At 36.3% G+C, this 14,891-nt stretch overlaps 1 protein-coding gene across 13 annotated transcripts in view; it reads right to left on the bottom strand.

Annotated features, from left to right (window-relative positions):
• The window catches only part of LOC129806243 (thioester-containing protein 1 allele R1-like), a 41,719-nt gene that overhangs the window by 1,309 nt on the left and 25,519 nt on the right, over nt 1-14,891 (bottom strand). For 7 of the 13 annotated variants that reach the window (XM_055854695.1, XM_055854688.1, XM_055854687.1 and 4 more), the window contains exons 6-7: nt 6,183-6,490; nt 2,289-4,061 (exon numbers count right to left, since the gene is read on the bottom strand). In XM_055854695.1, the coding sequence (XP_055710670.1) occupies nt 2,289-4,061; nt 6,183-6,490 (2,081 nt within the window). Of the gene's footprint in view, nt 1-2,288; nt 4,062-6,182; nt 6,491-9,531; nt 9,770-11,643; nt 11,837-11,967; nt 12,143-12,272; nt 12,454-14,188; nt 14,361-14,517; nt 14,720-14,891 lie in introns of all 13 variants that reach the window. The other 6 variants (XM_055854683.1, XM_055854685.1, XM_055854694.1 and 3 more) reach the window with 6 other exon arrangements.

The following is a 14,891-nucleotide window of genomic DNA, read 5'->3' as shown; positions in this document are numbered from 1 at the left end:
GGTTTTTATAGGTTTTCTAGAAAATGGGCCTATGCAATTTGAACCATTTTATGTTCATGTTGTAGCGTAACTTGAGTAGACCAATTTAAAAAAAAAATTGGAGATTGCTCCATGATTTCTCGAGATATTTCAAGTTGAAGATTGCAATTTTAAGAAATTTTACTCATAGCGTCAGGTGGGAAAAAAGCGGGAAGCTGAAAAAAACTCACGAAATTTTCCGCAAATTTTCTCGGCACACGAAATTTTCCGCAGATTTTCTCGGCTCGAAAAATTTTTCGCAGATTTTCTCGGCTCACGAAATGTTTCGCGGATTTTCACGGCTCGCAAATTTGTCGCGTTTCTCGGCTCGCGAAATTTTTCGCGGATTTTCTCGGCTCACGAAATTTTCCCGTAGATTTTCGCGGATTTTCACGGTTCGCGAAATTTTTCGCGGATTTTCTCGCCTCATGAAATTTTCCCGCGGATTTTCTCGGCTCACGAAATTTTCCGCAGATTTTCGCAGCTCACGAAATTCTCCGCGGATTTTCGCGGCTCGCAAATTTGTCGCGGATTTTCGCGGATAACGAAATTTTTCGCGGATTTTCGCGGATCGAGAAATTTTTCGCGGATTTTCTTGGCTCGCGAAATTTTTCACGAATTTTCGCGGCTCGTGATTTTTTTCGCGGATTTTCTCAGCTCACGAAATTTTCCTTGGATTCTCTCGGCTCACGAAATTTTCCGCAGATTTTCGTGGCTCACGAAATTTTTCGCAGATTTTCGCGTGTCGCGTAATTGTTCGCAGGTCTTGCACTTCTTAAGCTTAAATGAAACTCTAATGTGATGTCAAGTTAGATGCCTCTATCTCTCAAAGTTTCCGAGAAAACCGACTTTAAAGATTTTCAGATACTTTTATGTATTTCTCATCCAATCTTTTCATTCCTTTAAGAATTATTTAACGAAATTTGCATTATTTATGTACAAATATCGTTCGAGTTTGCAACAATCCAAATTTACAATAAAGGAATCGCATCTCTATAAGCTAATCCAGCCTTATCATTGGTTTTTGGCTTAGCATAACAGCATAAAAGCAATTCATCCATCTAATTATAAAATTTTAAGGATCTTGCTTGCGGTTTTGAAATTGAAACCTTCTAAAACGAAGAATAAAAAACGGTTTTACAATCAAGTTTAAGTTAAATTGAATCAGCCATGAACAAAGTCTCCTATTTTTCTCACATTTTATTGCTCGAACTCAGAGAAAGGGCTGATATATTTCTATTTTTATTTTTTTTTTATTTTTTTAATAAGAATTTCATGATTTTTCATTTATTTTACGTATTTTCTATGACTCGTAATGGATTAAAATTAAATTATGAAAATAGGTTTCAAAAGAATTTATATTCAGATCTTAATAAAATCTTAGGATTCCGCATTTACTATAATCCTTTCACACACTAAAAATAATGAAAAACGGTTTAGAAACGTTTAGCATGAAACGTGAGCATGATATAAAAAAGGATCTTTAGATTTCTCAGTAACAAGTGTTAATTATTTTAAATATATCCTTAAAGGGAACTTAATCAAAGAGGTCAAAGCCTTAATAAATCTTTAAAATAAAAAAATGCTAAAAATAATTAAAATTGGTGTTGAAAGAGACTTACAGAGTCATATTTAAAACAAATCCCTTGAAATTTTCAAAAATATTCTAAAATTTAAACTGACATATTTTATATTAACAATACAATATGATATTAAAGACTTCACAGTCTCTTAGATTTTTTTCACAACTGTTTTAATACATTAAAAATATTTTAAAATGGTTTTTTGGTACTTTATCCCTAAGGTAAAGATTAAAATTTTTCATTTCCTATTATGAGAAGACTCGGATTTCCCAGGAATTCAATGGAAAGCACTTTTATTAAGCCTTGTATTAGGAATGTTCTGATTAGAATAAGAATTAAGAATAGTTAAAAACGGTTCTGAAAGTCCTTCAATTCCTCATATTTTTTTCTACTGATTTTTCTTGATATTTACTTTTAAAGAGAGTTTTAATAGCTTCATGGTATCTTACGATTTTTAAAAGTTTGTAATGAGCTAAAGATAATCAAAATCGGTTTCATTTCTAAAATCTTGGATTTTTCAATGAAATCATCTAACTTTTTCTTTAAACAGTTCTTGGAGGATTTTTTTGCTTAGAGTTCTTCGAAGTTTTTTTTCTTTCAAAAAAACAACCAAGAATAATCAAAAACGGTTTTAAAGGAACCTTAATAACATTAGGAATTTGAGCTTTCAAAGATTCAGCAACTCACCATTATCGTAGTAGTCGTAGACAGTGACAGCAGCAGGCTTCTGATGAGCCACTTTGAAGGTCCTGAAAGCCGTGAGAGTCGGGCATCTTTCCGTCCTGTCCAGATTGTCAAAGTACAGGACGACTTTTGTGTCAGCTTCCTTAGTTTCCACCTTCTTCACCTTCTCCAGCATCTGCAGCGATGGCAGGGTATCGAGATCAGCAGTAAAGCCACTTGGGAAGCCAACTTCCATCACAGCCATATTGGATTCATTGCCAGCAGCTGCATCAGGAATGAAACTCGTACAAACGGACAGATGCAAGAAATCCTGATTGCTGTTCTTGTTCACTTGTGGATCGAGGGTAAAGCGTGGCCAGGCCCCGGTGACATTGAGATTGTAGCGATAGGACAGCTGAACTACGGCAAATCCTTTGCCGCTTCCTGAAACTGTGACATTTCTCACATTTGGAGCGAGCTTGACACTCTGGAGAACCAGTGAATTGTCCTGATTGACTCTGAGATTGGATTTCTGACCATTGTCCGACGTAATGGTCATTGTGAGGTCAGGTGGACCACCTCCGGAAGAGACTTTCTCTGCAAATTTAGCCAGAGCTGTAATACCAACGACTGTATCTTGAGTAGATTGGAAGCCTCCTTCGTTGTTCCTCTGTCCAATCAACCACTTCATCACTGGCAGTGCATCCTCGACAATTCCTGCCTCCATGTACGTGAGAAGAGCGTAGGCCGTCAATTCAACATTTACAGAATTTGGCTGGCCATAGTACGGGTTCTTTTTGTCAGTTTCCGGAATGGGTTTATGCCACCATTTCAACTGAGCCTCAGTCGTTGCCTTGCTCTCAAGGAGGCCCAGAGCATTGCTCCTGGCGCTGTGCTGAGCAATGTGCAGGGCATATGTGGCCAGGGACAGAGCATAGACATCATCCAATCCATCAAGATTCCTTGCCACATAATCCAGAGCCTTGTTAATAGTGTTCTGATGCTTAGGGACGTCATTCCTATTCTCCAGGAAAGTAATAAGAGTGTAGGCTGTTAGAGCAATTCCCTGGCCAGCTCCACCCTGCATATCCTTGTGCGATACATGCCCAACTTCTGGGAAGCTTCCATTGGCAGCTTGTTGATCACTGAGCCAATTCAGGGCATTCGTAATAACGTCCTCTTCAACACTGATAAATTTCTTAGCTTGCCGGAAGGACCTAGCCACAAAGGCCGTCAACCAAGTACTTCCACTCTTGTCACTCTCTCCAAATGCACTGAAGGATCCATCCTTGTGCTTGTAGGTTAATTCTCTCTGATACCCTGACTCCATGTACTTTAGGGCCTTCTTTTCAATCTCCGGAGTTTGCTTTCCGGTTACCTTCAAGTAGTTCAGGACAACAATATTGGGAACAAAATTCAACATATTTTGTTCACCACAGCCATAAGGAAGTTTAATAAGTTTATCGAGATTCTCAATGGTAGATCCCAGAAGATCTCCAAGAACTGACACCTCAGCATGAGTAGAATCCGGAACGGCATTCTTAGGCACTTCGAAGGGAAGGCTAGCCATGGCATTTGGCTCTTTATTGAGATCCATGAAGACAGCTTTGCTCATATACTGCGTTACACCTTCTGGTTCAACCAGAAGCATCCTCTCAACTCCATCTCCGGCAACAGCGGACGTTGCTTTGACTTTAATTGTGATATGACCAACTTTCTTGGGAGTTATCATGAAAGACAAGGATTTGCCTCCGTTTGCCGGGACAGAAACCCTTTTTTTGCGATAGAGTTCGAGTTCTGAAACAAAATGTGGGATTAGATGGTAAGCCTTGGTAATGCATGGGAACCCAAGGAACACTGGAGGATGTAGAAAACTTCATGACATCGCTTGATGACTTATAAAGAACCTGGGAATCCTTTAAAACTCATAAGATATTTGGGGTTCCTAAAGTTGTAACTCATAGAGAACCCACTTAGAACGCTTAGGAATCTATGATAATCTCTTGGATATCCAAGAAATCACTGGGAAAGTCAAGAGAATCCTTGAATACTCACTGGAAAATCAGAAAACCCACGGTAAACACTATGGAGTTCCGGAAACTCCTATTGGTAATCCTTTGATAGCTAGGGAAGACTTAAAGAACGCTTGGGAACTAGAGAACCTAGATTCTCAAGTAAGGGCGCTCAGACAGGGAATCCAGGCAAATCCACAGGGAACGTTTTAGAACTTGCGGGAAGGGAATCCCAGATTCGGGTATCCTTAAAAATTTTCTAATAAAATTCAAGAAAAACAATGGGGACCGCTTCAGAATGTAAGAGAAGCATTTGGTAATCCAGGCAACTCTTGAGGATCCTTGGGTACTCATTGAGAACCTGGGTTACTCAACCCGCCTCTTGAGCAAGGATCTCCGTAAGGAATGAACAACCTTAAGAGAGATCCGGATATGACTTAAAACCTTCAATAAAGTCGGGATAGGAAAGCCAAAAGAACCTTTAGAAACTCTTGAGAATCTTTGGAAATACATGTAAAATCCTTGGAGATTCCTTGACAATTTATGGGAAGTATTTAGGAAGAAAAGGCCTGAAGTCCTCTTGATGACCCTTGGGAGCTCATTGAGAACCTAGGTTATCAAGCTCGTTTCTTGGACTTGGTTCCCCGTTAGGAATGGAGATCATTAAAAAGTTATGATACCGAATATGACTTAAATATGTAGTCGGGAGCCTAGGGGACATTTAGAACACTTTAGGATCTTTGGAAACTCGTGTAAAATCCACGGAGACTCCTTGAGAATCTATTAGAAGCATTATGGGAACCTGTAAAGCCCTCAAGAGACTATTCTTAAGGACCAGGGAGCCCAAGTGTCTACGAACTCATGAGAACCTATGGGAAGCATTTGGTAACCCTAAAAGCCTACAAGAGACTCTTGAAGACGCTTTGGTACTCATTGAGAAGCTAGGTTACCCAGACCGCCTCTTGGGCATGGTTCTCCGTAAGGAATAGAGAACCTCAAGAGAGTTCCGGATATCACTTCAAACTTACAACAAAGTCGGGGCAGGGGAGCCAAGAGGACCCCTAGAAAATCTTGGGAATCATTGGAAACTCATGTAAAATCCACGGAGACTCCATTAGAATCTATGGGAAGTAATATGGAAGAAAGGTCCTCAAGAGGACCCTTGAGTACTCACTGAGAACCTAGGTTATCAAAATCGTCTCTTGTACTTGGCTCATCGTTAGGAAAGGAGTAGCTTATGAAGATATGAAAGATCCGGCTACCACTTAAAACTTACAGGGAAATCGGGGAATCTGAGGACCTTTAAAACACTTTAGGATCTTTGGAAACTCATGTAAAATCCTTAAAAACTTTTTTTAAGGACCAGGGAGCCCTGGGGTCTTTACGAACTCTTGAGAACCTGTAGAAAGCATTTGGTAACCTGGGAAAGTCTTGAAATCCTTGGATATTAATTGAAAGCCCGGGTTATTCAGCCCGTTTCTTGAGCTTGATAACCCCGCATATAATTTAAAACTTACAACTCAGGAAGCCCAAGAGGGGTCCTCTAGTCTAGAAACCCTTGAGACTCTTTGGAAATTCATTTAAAATCCACGAAAACTCCTTGGGAATCCATGGGAAACATTATAAGCACCAGAAAGGTCATATACCAACGCTAGGAATAGCGTAGGAAGTTATGAAAGATTCGGATGTCCTTTAAAATATTAAAGGAAATCAGGGAACTCAGGGGATTTTTACGAATCTCGAGAGTTCTTTGATATTCATTGAGAGCGTGGGATACCCTGAAAACCTGTTAGGAATGCTTAAGAAATTGAAAAACATTTTTTGAGAATCCTTGCTATGGAGGACAGGGAAAACCCAGAGAACCCTTGAGAAATTACTCAATTTGTCTTTAAATTTAGATACTTACTCGGATTGGGATTGACCTCGTTGGTGATCTCTGTAAAGTCAAACTCCTGATTGACATTCTCCAGAGTAACCTCAGCTTGAACATCATTCTCCATGTAGTTGAAGACAACAATGGGAATGGATACAACCTCCCCACGTTTCACGGAATACGGCAAATTCGTGGAGACGAAGAAGGGCTGGAAGACATTGAGGGTACGAGGATTCTGTGTCATACCAAAGCCTGTGATGGGATCAATGGCAAATCCTGTAATAACCCACGATGTGATGGTATCTGGAACCTTCTTGTGCAGTGTCGTCTTTCCCTCATAGCTGAAAAGGCCCCCAAAAGACAATTATTGGTAAAATCTCTCATGTGCTTCTGAGCTAAAGTCACAGAGAGGCCAAAAGGATTTACCATCAGTCTTGTTAATTCAATTGCTTTATCATTTTTTTTTTTAAATTAATAATTAATTCAACAAAGTTATTTCATGTGGATTGAATTTTAATGACATTGGATTATTAAAGGACGCTTTTGATTATTGGATGATGAAATAAAAAATCAATTAGCAATTTTAATTCAGCAAATTAAAACGCGATTTTGGGAATGTAAAATACTTGTTAAGCATATCATTAAAATTCCGTAACATTTAGTATTTTGTCGAGGTTTGTTAATTAACATTTCTGAATATGTTAATTAAAAAAATTAATCAATAAAGTTTCTTTTTGGAATTTCATTTCCGAAGAGGAAAATTGAAGAAATCTTATTCATATTTCTGAGGCATTTCCTTCAAGAAATTTTAAGGCAAGCCCCCTACTAAATTTGTTAATCAACAAATTTTGTATTTACAGTAGACTCTCTCAAATTCGGGCATATAGGACCGAAATGTCAGCCGAATTAGACAGAAATTCGGGCGACATGTGCTTATAGATATTGAGTTTACACACTCATATATATCGTAAATTGCATGAAAATCTCTCCATAATGCAAAATCACATCAAAACTAAGACAAACCATGCTAAATTTGAGCATATTTGATTCATTTGATAATCATAATCAAACTTGAAAAATGACAACAAACTTTTTTCAAATGTAACCGCTGCCCGAAATAAAAAGTAGCCCGATCTTAAAAGAGTCGAATTTGCGAGAGTCTACTGTAATATTATACAATGTTCTTTAGTTGGCTAGCAATATTGATAATAAAAATTAAACAATAATTCTATTCTAAATTAAACAATAATTAAACATTCTGTAACTGGCTATATAAATTTTAGTTTTCAATTAATTTACAATTAAGTGAAAATTAAAATTTATAGTCAGTTACAGAATGTATATTCTTTTGACATGAAATAAACATATCTATTATATCTATCTATCTATCTAAGAGAAAAGTGAACAGCTAAATAACGCATTGAGGTGTTTTACTTTTAGAAAGAAAATTATAGGGGAAAGCGCGCTACTTTCGGAGTTTTATGCTTCCACTGAGTGAGAGAAATCCGAAAAAGTTAAAATAACATTCCGGAAATGTTTATTTTACCCTGAATTATTAATCCCAAATGGGTGTAAATATTACCCTTTTTAGGTGTATTATGGGTTAAAGTTACCCTTTTTCATGTTAATTTTACCCTTAAAAAGGTGTAAAATTAACAACAAAAAATGTTGATATATTTTTACACCTAAAAAGTGTTAAACTTATGAGGAAAAAAAGTTAATCGCACCCCCATTTTTTTCTCAGTGTTGCATAAATCACTTTTTTTTCAATGTGTTACAAATGAATTTGTCCCATTATAATATAATATTTAAATAGCTAGCCCAATGCGTTAAATTTTCAGAAAAGAGCTATGGGTGAAATCCATAAGGAACATAGAGAAAAAATTAAATTGTCCGAAGCTTGAGTCGTCCGAAGGTAGCGCGCTTTTCCCTATTAAGCAAACTATAAATTAAAATAGATACATAACCTCTTATTTAATGGAATACCTATCAATCTAATCTAGCCTGAATATTTTTATCACAAATTCTGCATAAATAAAAATTCTATTTGAAGGTTACTTGTACTCTGACCTGCCTTATTGTGTCTTTAAATATACAGTAGAGCCTCGCTATAGTCCATATTTGGTTCCAGATTTGACACTTGGGTCGGACTATAGTCCATGTCATTTTTTTAAATTATCAACGACTTTTAGTATTGAAATTGATCGACGGCTTCCACTTTCTTTGCGATTGTGGTACTTGTCCTCGCTCTCTTCATTATGGATCACAATTATCACAACTACTCAGTTAAGTTTACCAAAAATAATTATGACAACATTGCATGTCGGCCTACTAAAAAACATAACCTAACTTAAAATCAGTGTTTTGAAATCAACGATCGATAAATTGTGGACTATAAAACGATGGTCTATAGTGGGGTTCTACTGTATTTTGAAGGGGTGTGGCCTAATTTTTCCCTGGGTTTCCTCACTCCTTTTGATAAATCTCCAAAAAAGCCTTGCTTAATCAGTATTATTCTCCTTGAAAAAGTTAAAGTTAAAAAAGAATCAAGGCGATTTGTAATATCTGCAGGCCCTGAAGAAAACACTTCAACTTCACGAAATTAAACCGTTCAACTGTGAAGGATACTAAAAACTTCTTTTTGCATGATTCCAAAGTGAATAGCCTGTAAATCTCAAATAAAACTATTTTTATTGAAATTAATTTATGAATTTTGTTTTTCATCAATCAGATCAATAGATTCCTTGCTGACGTTAAATGGTTAGGTCCTCAATTTTATAAAGGAATCGGGTTGTAATAAAATGACCTCTGATATCAAAAACAATTAACTATTAACTAACTAAGCAGTTAAATTCTGTTGACTAATTGGAATTTAAACCTAGGGCACTGCATTATAGAGCAAGGACTCTACCTCTTAACCCATTGTGTAGCCTTTAAAAGCTATTTCTTCAGTTTATTTAAACTAAGTTTTTTTTTACTAAGTTACGGAATTACAAAATGTTTTCAAAATTGTTAATTTCTTGTAAGTAAATCCTTTAGTCTCTGTGATTAAATTCACGGAGAAGTTGGTAATCTAGAGAAAATCTTGCCATAAATTGCAAAAGACATCTCTAAATCCTCCAAATTTCTCCTTGGTTTATTTTTTGGGGTTATGGTTATTTAGAAAACATAAATTAACATCATACAACGAAGCAGCAGCAACAGAAGCCAAAAAAGAGCTAAAAGAGAACCTTCACCAGAAGCACCAGGAATATCCAGACAGAGTCCATTTACCGGGGATACAATGATGGTGATATGAGGAGTTGTTGACGTGTTAGGAATGCAAAATGGACTTGAGATATTAGAGATTTTGGATGATTTTTCATCAACATGGCATAATTACCCCGATGAAGTATTGAGAAAGAGCCACGTATCCCGGATATCATGCATGAGATACACACGTGGATGATTCCACGCCGGCCGTGGGATGCGACTGAAAGCATATGGACCGGCGAGTGGAGGACGTGTATGTAATTTGAATAAGTGAGCAGGACCCAAATCTGTCCTCTTGCGTGTAACACCACCCACGGAATTATCATAACGCTGTGTCGTGATGGGCGGGAGTTTCTTCGTTATCTCACCTGAGGTATCAATATAGACACAAAGTGCGCGTTTTCAAATGATCGAGAAAGAGAATAAAATAAAAAAAGAAAGAAAAAATAATTGCTTTAACCATCCACCAAAATAAAACCCAAAAAATCTATTTGAGAAATTCCTGAAAACCGGTGAAACCGTTGCAAATTCAAATATTTGAATCTTTACAAATATATGTCAGTTGCATCTGTCACTTTCAGGAATTTCTCCCTATAGCCAAACAGAGCGGAATGGAATTCTCAGCGGAAAGATCTGTGGAAAATCTTGAATACCGTGGATGCGAGTGACTTTACACCAGAGGAGCAAAAACCGTTTGAAACCGAAGAAATGTCAAATGAAAATTGTAAGTCAATGGTCAAAACGCTACTTGGACAAATTTATTTTGACATTTATTCGGTTTTAAACGTTCTTGCTCATCCGTGTTTTACACATTGAATCTCTGCATTGTGCAAGCTTTTTTTTAATTCTAGCACTTGAGGATGATATTTGGACAAGGGATGAGCAAGAACACGGATTATTATATTCCTGGATAGTAGGTAGACATTTTTGTGTCCCATAGCAGTGCAAACAAAGTGAATAAACGTATGAATGAAGACGTCGCACCCTTGCTTCTTGATATTTTCGAGACTGAAAGTCACACAATTCCTACATTTTCATTCATCAGCATTAAATTGCATTATTTGGTTTGTTTGCACTACTATGAGACACGAAAATCCAGGAATAGTAATCAATAGGAATAAACGTCAAAATAAGTTTGTCCGAAATAAGTTTGTTTTGTTTTGACCATTGATGCAGAATTTTCATTTGACGTTTATTCGATTTCAAACGGTTTTTGCTCACCTCTGCATTAGGCCATCACTAAGTAAGGACACCGGATCATCCCTAAGGTGCTAGATACACTTACAACTTAAGCCGAGATACGACATAACGTAGTTATAATCTCAAAATTATTATTAGACTAAATCCCCATCGGCTTTTCACTAACTAAGCCGTTTATCAACACAACCCGAGATACCTCTTTTAGTAAAAAACTGATGAAAGTGTAATCTCATCATTATTTTGATTACAAGGGACAGTAAAACACGGTATTGACCTTTGGCTCCTTTCTCCTTTTAATTTCTCAATCCGACGTTTCGGAGGGATTTTCCTCCTTCTTCAGGTATAGAAATTTTGGGGAAAAAACTGTCACAAAAATTGTTACACAATTTGGACACAAAATTCGTTACAATTCGGACTTTGCACGACAGACAATTTCTGCATCAACATTTAATAAATACTCCTCCAACAAAGGGTTTTTGTTAGATGTTTATGCAGAAATTGTCCCTCGTGCAAAGTCCGAATTGTGCTTAGTGAGTGTAACAATTTTTGTGACAATTTTTTCCCAAAATTTCTATATATGAAGAAGGAAGAAAACCCCTGCGAAACGTCGGCTTGAGGAATTAAAAAGAGAAAGCAGCCAAAAGTCAATACGGTGTTTTACTGTCCCTTATACTCAGTTTACTGGCCGAAAATTATCTAGTATTTTGATTACAATTACGCAAAGCCATCTCTCGGCTTAAGTTGTAAATTAAGAATTAAAGCGAAGCTTCCGAAAATTAGGGGTACAAAGTCACCCTCGGACTGCAAAGTCATCCTCATTACAATACTTTCATGGACATTTTGTATACAATATTAAAAATTCCACAGGAAAAATATCGGAATTGTCCAGGATTTCTTACCAGAAATCTCACGGAATTCCTACGGAACTTCCACTCCTTTTGGCTATAGGGATAAATCTACATCACTCCAAGTATACATTCCAAAGGAAATCAAAAGCAGCTTATGAAGGGAGTACTAAAATGAACTAATGAACTTTACGGACCCAATTGTTTCGATATCATCCCAAATCCACGATTCCGGGAACTTTGACCGGATGGTGAAGGATGGTGTCTGGTCAGAAGTTCCCTCAATAACCGTGTCACTTTTGGACGTTGCCAAAGGTGCAGGGAATGGAGTAGTTACAATGACAGTTGAACCTTTGTAATAGAATATACCCGGCCTTCCCGTTGATAGCGCTAAATAATTCCCCGCAAAATAAAAAACAAATAAAGTAAAATGAAAAAAATAATAAGTGAGAAAACTTGCAAATAAATCATCAAAAAAAAATTCGTGCTGTATCTGTGGATCGCGCAAAAAGGAGACAAACCAATCAAAAAGATCCCAAATCCATGTTTCAAGAAAATTTTTCCTAATAACTGGTTCGGAATCTTCTTGCTCGAATATTCGATCAATAGGTCTTCCTGTTTCAGATGCAGAATCTCTGAAGAACGCGCTTTCTGGCATACCCCCACCTTTAAAATGATACAGCTGAAAATCGTTATCTACGAAGAAAAGACAAGAGGAAAGTAAGAAAAGAAGAAAGATTGAAGATGATTCTTGATAAACTAATCCCCAATGATTAATCCTTTAGTTCCGAAACATCTACTTAAGGGAAATGTTGTAGACACTAACCCATCATCTCTATCAAGGTTATCCCAAATCCAAGTTTCGGGAAATTCACGACGAATTTTGGGTGCTAGGGATGGCCCATCATCCCTATCTTCGTCATAATCAAATACTTCTTCATCAACTTCCTCTGCAGATAAATCTTGTAACGTCTCATAAACACCGTCTTCTTGATAATCGTAAACTTCTATAAAAACGTTTGCAGAAGAATGTTGTACAATTTAGAATTTTGCATTCATGGAAAAATTAGGAGAAAACATGTGAATGACCGAGATAGTTACTTTGTCATATCCAAGTCTCTAGGATTTTTTTTCTTAAATTTTGAAATACTTTTGAAATCCTACATCAATGGAAGAATTATAATTAGATCTGAATCTAGAACTTAGGATTTTGTAAAACTCCTCAGAATAACTTTAATTTCTTTGGTGTAATAGAGGTTATCTTGAAGATTGAGGTTAGATTTTATTACAAACTTAAAAAAACGGTTTGAGCGTCAAAGACTTTACAAACTTCTATCGTAAAGTTATTTTTATCAATAAAATCGCTTTACTTGACAGAAAAATAAGACACTTTATTGGAATAAATTGTCAAAGTTTGAGGTTAAATATCAGAGTTTAGAATACGGTGTATTTTGAGCACATTAAAATGTTGAAAATTGCTAAAAAAAATCATTAACATTGGTTTATTTGATACCCTAGTAACAATAGCACTTATGTGAAAAATTTAGAAGTTTTACGCCATAGTAAAATTGAACTGAGTATTTTTTAAGGTTAAAACTGAAAAAAACCTCAGATTTCGACATAACCTATATGTAAAACAAAAATCCGCAAAGACCATGTGCTCCACCTGCATAGAAATCTGACGAGAAAATCTTTGAAGAATACATGACTGTGATAGAAAGTGAGGTTATGTTTGATTTAATCTCAAAATATCAGCTTTAAGTAAAGTGTGATTTTCTTTTACTAAGGAACGGATTTGAAACAACTTTTCTATGTATTACATTAAGTATTTGAAATGAAACAGAAAAGTATTCGAACAGTTTTGTTTCTTTCTGAGATATTTAAGAAACCTGACAAAGTCTAATAGTGAAAATTTTCACAATTGTTATTTCAAAACCTTTTTTACTTCGACTTTCCTCTTTCAGACGAAACCTTTGTAAAATACTGCATTCGAACATAAAAAATAGGATAGTTTTCGCATAACAGTCCTCCTACGTTTTTGAAGTTTAGCATAACATAACCTCACATTTTAAATTAACCTCATGGCATGAAAGAATAATGCCTACAATCTTGAAGTGATACAATTACAAGTAAATTCTAAAGTAATACAGTAGACTCTCTCTCAATCGGGAATATGGGGCAAAATGTCATCCGGTTTAGCGATAGAATTGAGCGTCAAAGCCTTTGTAAATTCCACAAAAAGCGCTCAATTATAAAGAATCACGATAAAATAGGAAGAACTATAGCGAATTTGAGCGAATTAGCTTCATTAAACGTGAAAATTGTCAACAAAATTTGTCGCGCGATTGAAAAAGAGCCGATTGAGTGAGAGTCTACTGTACCTTTAGGGCAGTATAAAGCGCTTCAAAACAAAATTGTGGTAAAGTTTAAAATGATAATCTAATGGAAAAACGTTCTAAAACGTTTTGCTTGTTTAGTGAAGTACAGAATTTTCAGAAAATACAATCTAATTTGAAATAGATAATGTTGAATTTGAGATCAAAGTCTACAATTGGATTGCAATATTTTGAGGTTAATTCTAAATAAAGTGGATCCTGCAAACATAACCTCATATCTATTCTCGAAAGCACCTCACCATTAATGAATAATGAAGCTGGCTGTTCTAATAAGTCTATGAAGAAAGCGACAGCATAATTTTATATTAAACTAGTTCGGAATAATTGGTTCACGTTGATAACTAACCCATCTTCTAGTCCCAATTCATCCCAAATCCATGTTTCTGGGAATTCTTTTCGGATTTTTGGTTCCACAGAAGCTCCTTCTTCTGAGCCTTTAAAGGCAACCGCTTCTGGAACTGATATATCATCAGCCACAGCGGCCTCCAGAAATAGTGTTTCTGGATAAAAATCATATTCTAAAACAATTTAGAAAAAAAGTAATGCAGTGTATTTAAATGAAAGGACAAGGATCTAGAGTTAAGCTACAGGTTCTAACCCTAAATATGCAAAAGGTATATACATAGCCCTCTATGTACAGCATTAGAATTTATAAAGGAGATTTGAGTAACCAACCCATTGTCCTCAATATCATCCCAAATCCAGGTTTCGGGGAAGTCTTTTCGGAATATAGGAGGCTCCACGGAGGAACTTCCGAAATCTCCTGATCCTAACTCATTTACTGCTGTTTGCGGAAATGCCATGAATCGGATATCTATCAGACCACCTCCGAAGAGTTCATCTCGTGAACTATAAAACTGTGGCACCAAGTTTTCGTCTGGAAAATTTTAAGGTCGATAAAGCAAAGGACTTTTACGTCACCTGCCTATCATGATGTCTTAGGAATCCCAAATGTTCATGCAATGATCATATTAATTTTGTCGATTTGTGAGAAAAATCGCAAATTCAGTGACAATCTATAATTTCTGAATGAAGAACAATCTGTGGTG

This window comes from Phlebotomus papatasi, chromosome 3 (genome assembly GCF_024763615.1).
Source record: "Phlebotomus papatasi isolate M1 chromosome 3, Ppap_2.1, whole genome shotgun sequence".
NCBI lineage: Eukaryota > Metazoa > Arthropoda > Insecta > Diptera > Psychodidae > Phlebotomus > Phlebotomus papatasi.
Note: the sequence above shows the minus strand (reverse complement) of the source record. Positions and strands in the feature narration are given on the sequence as shown.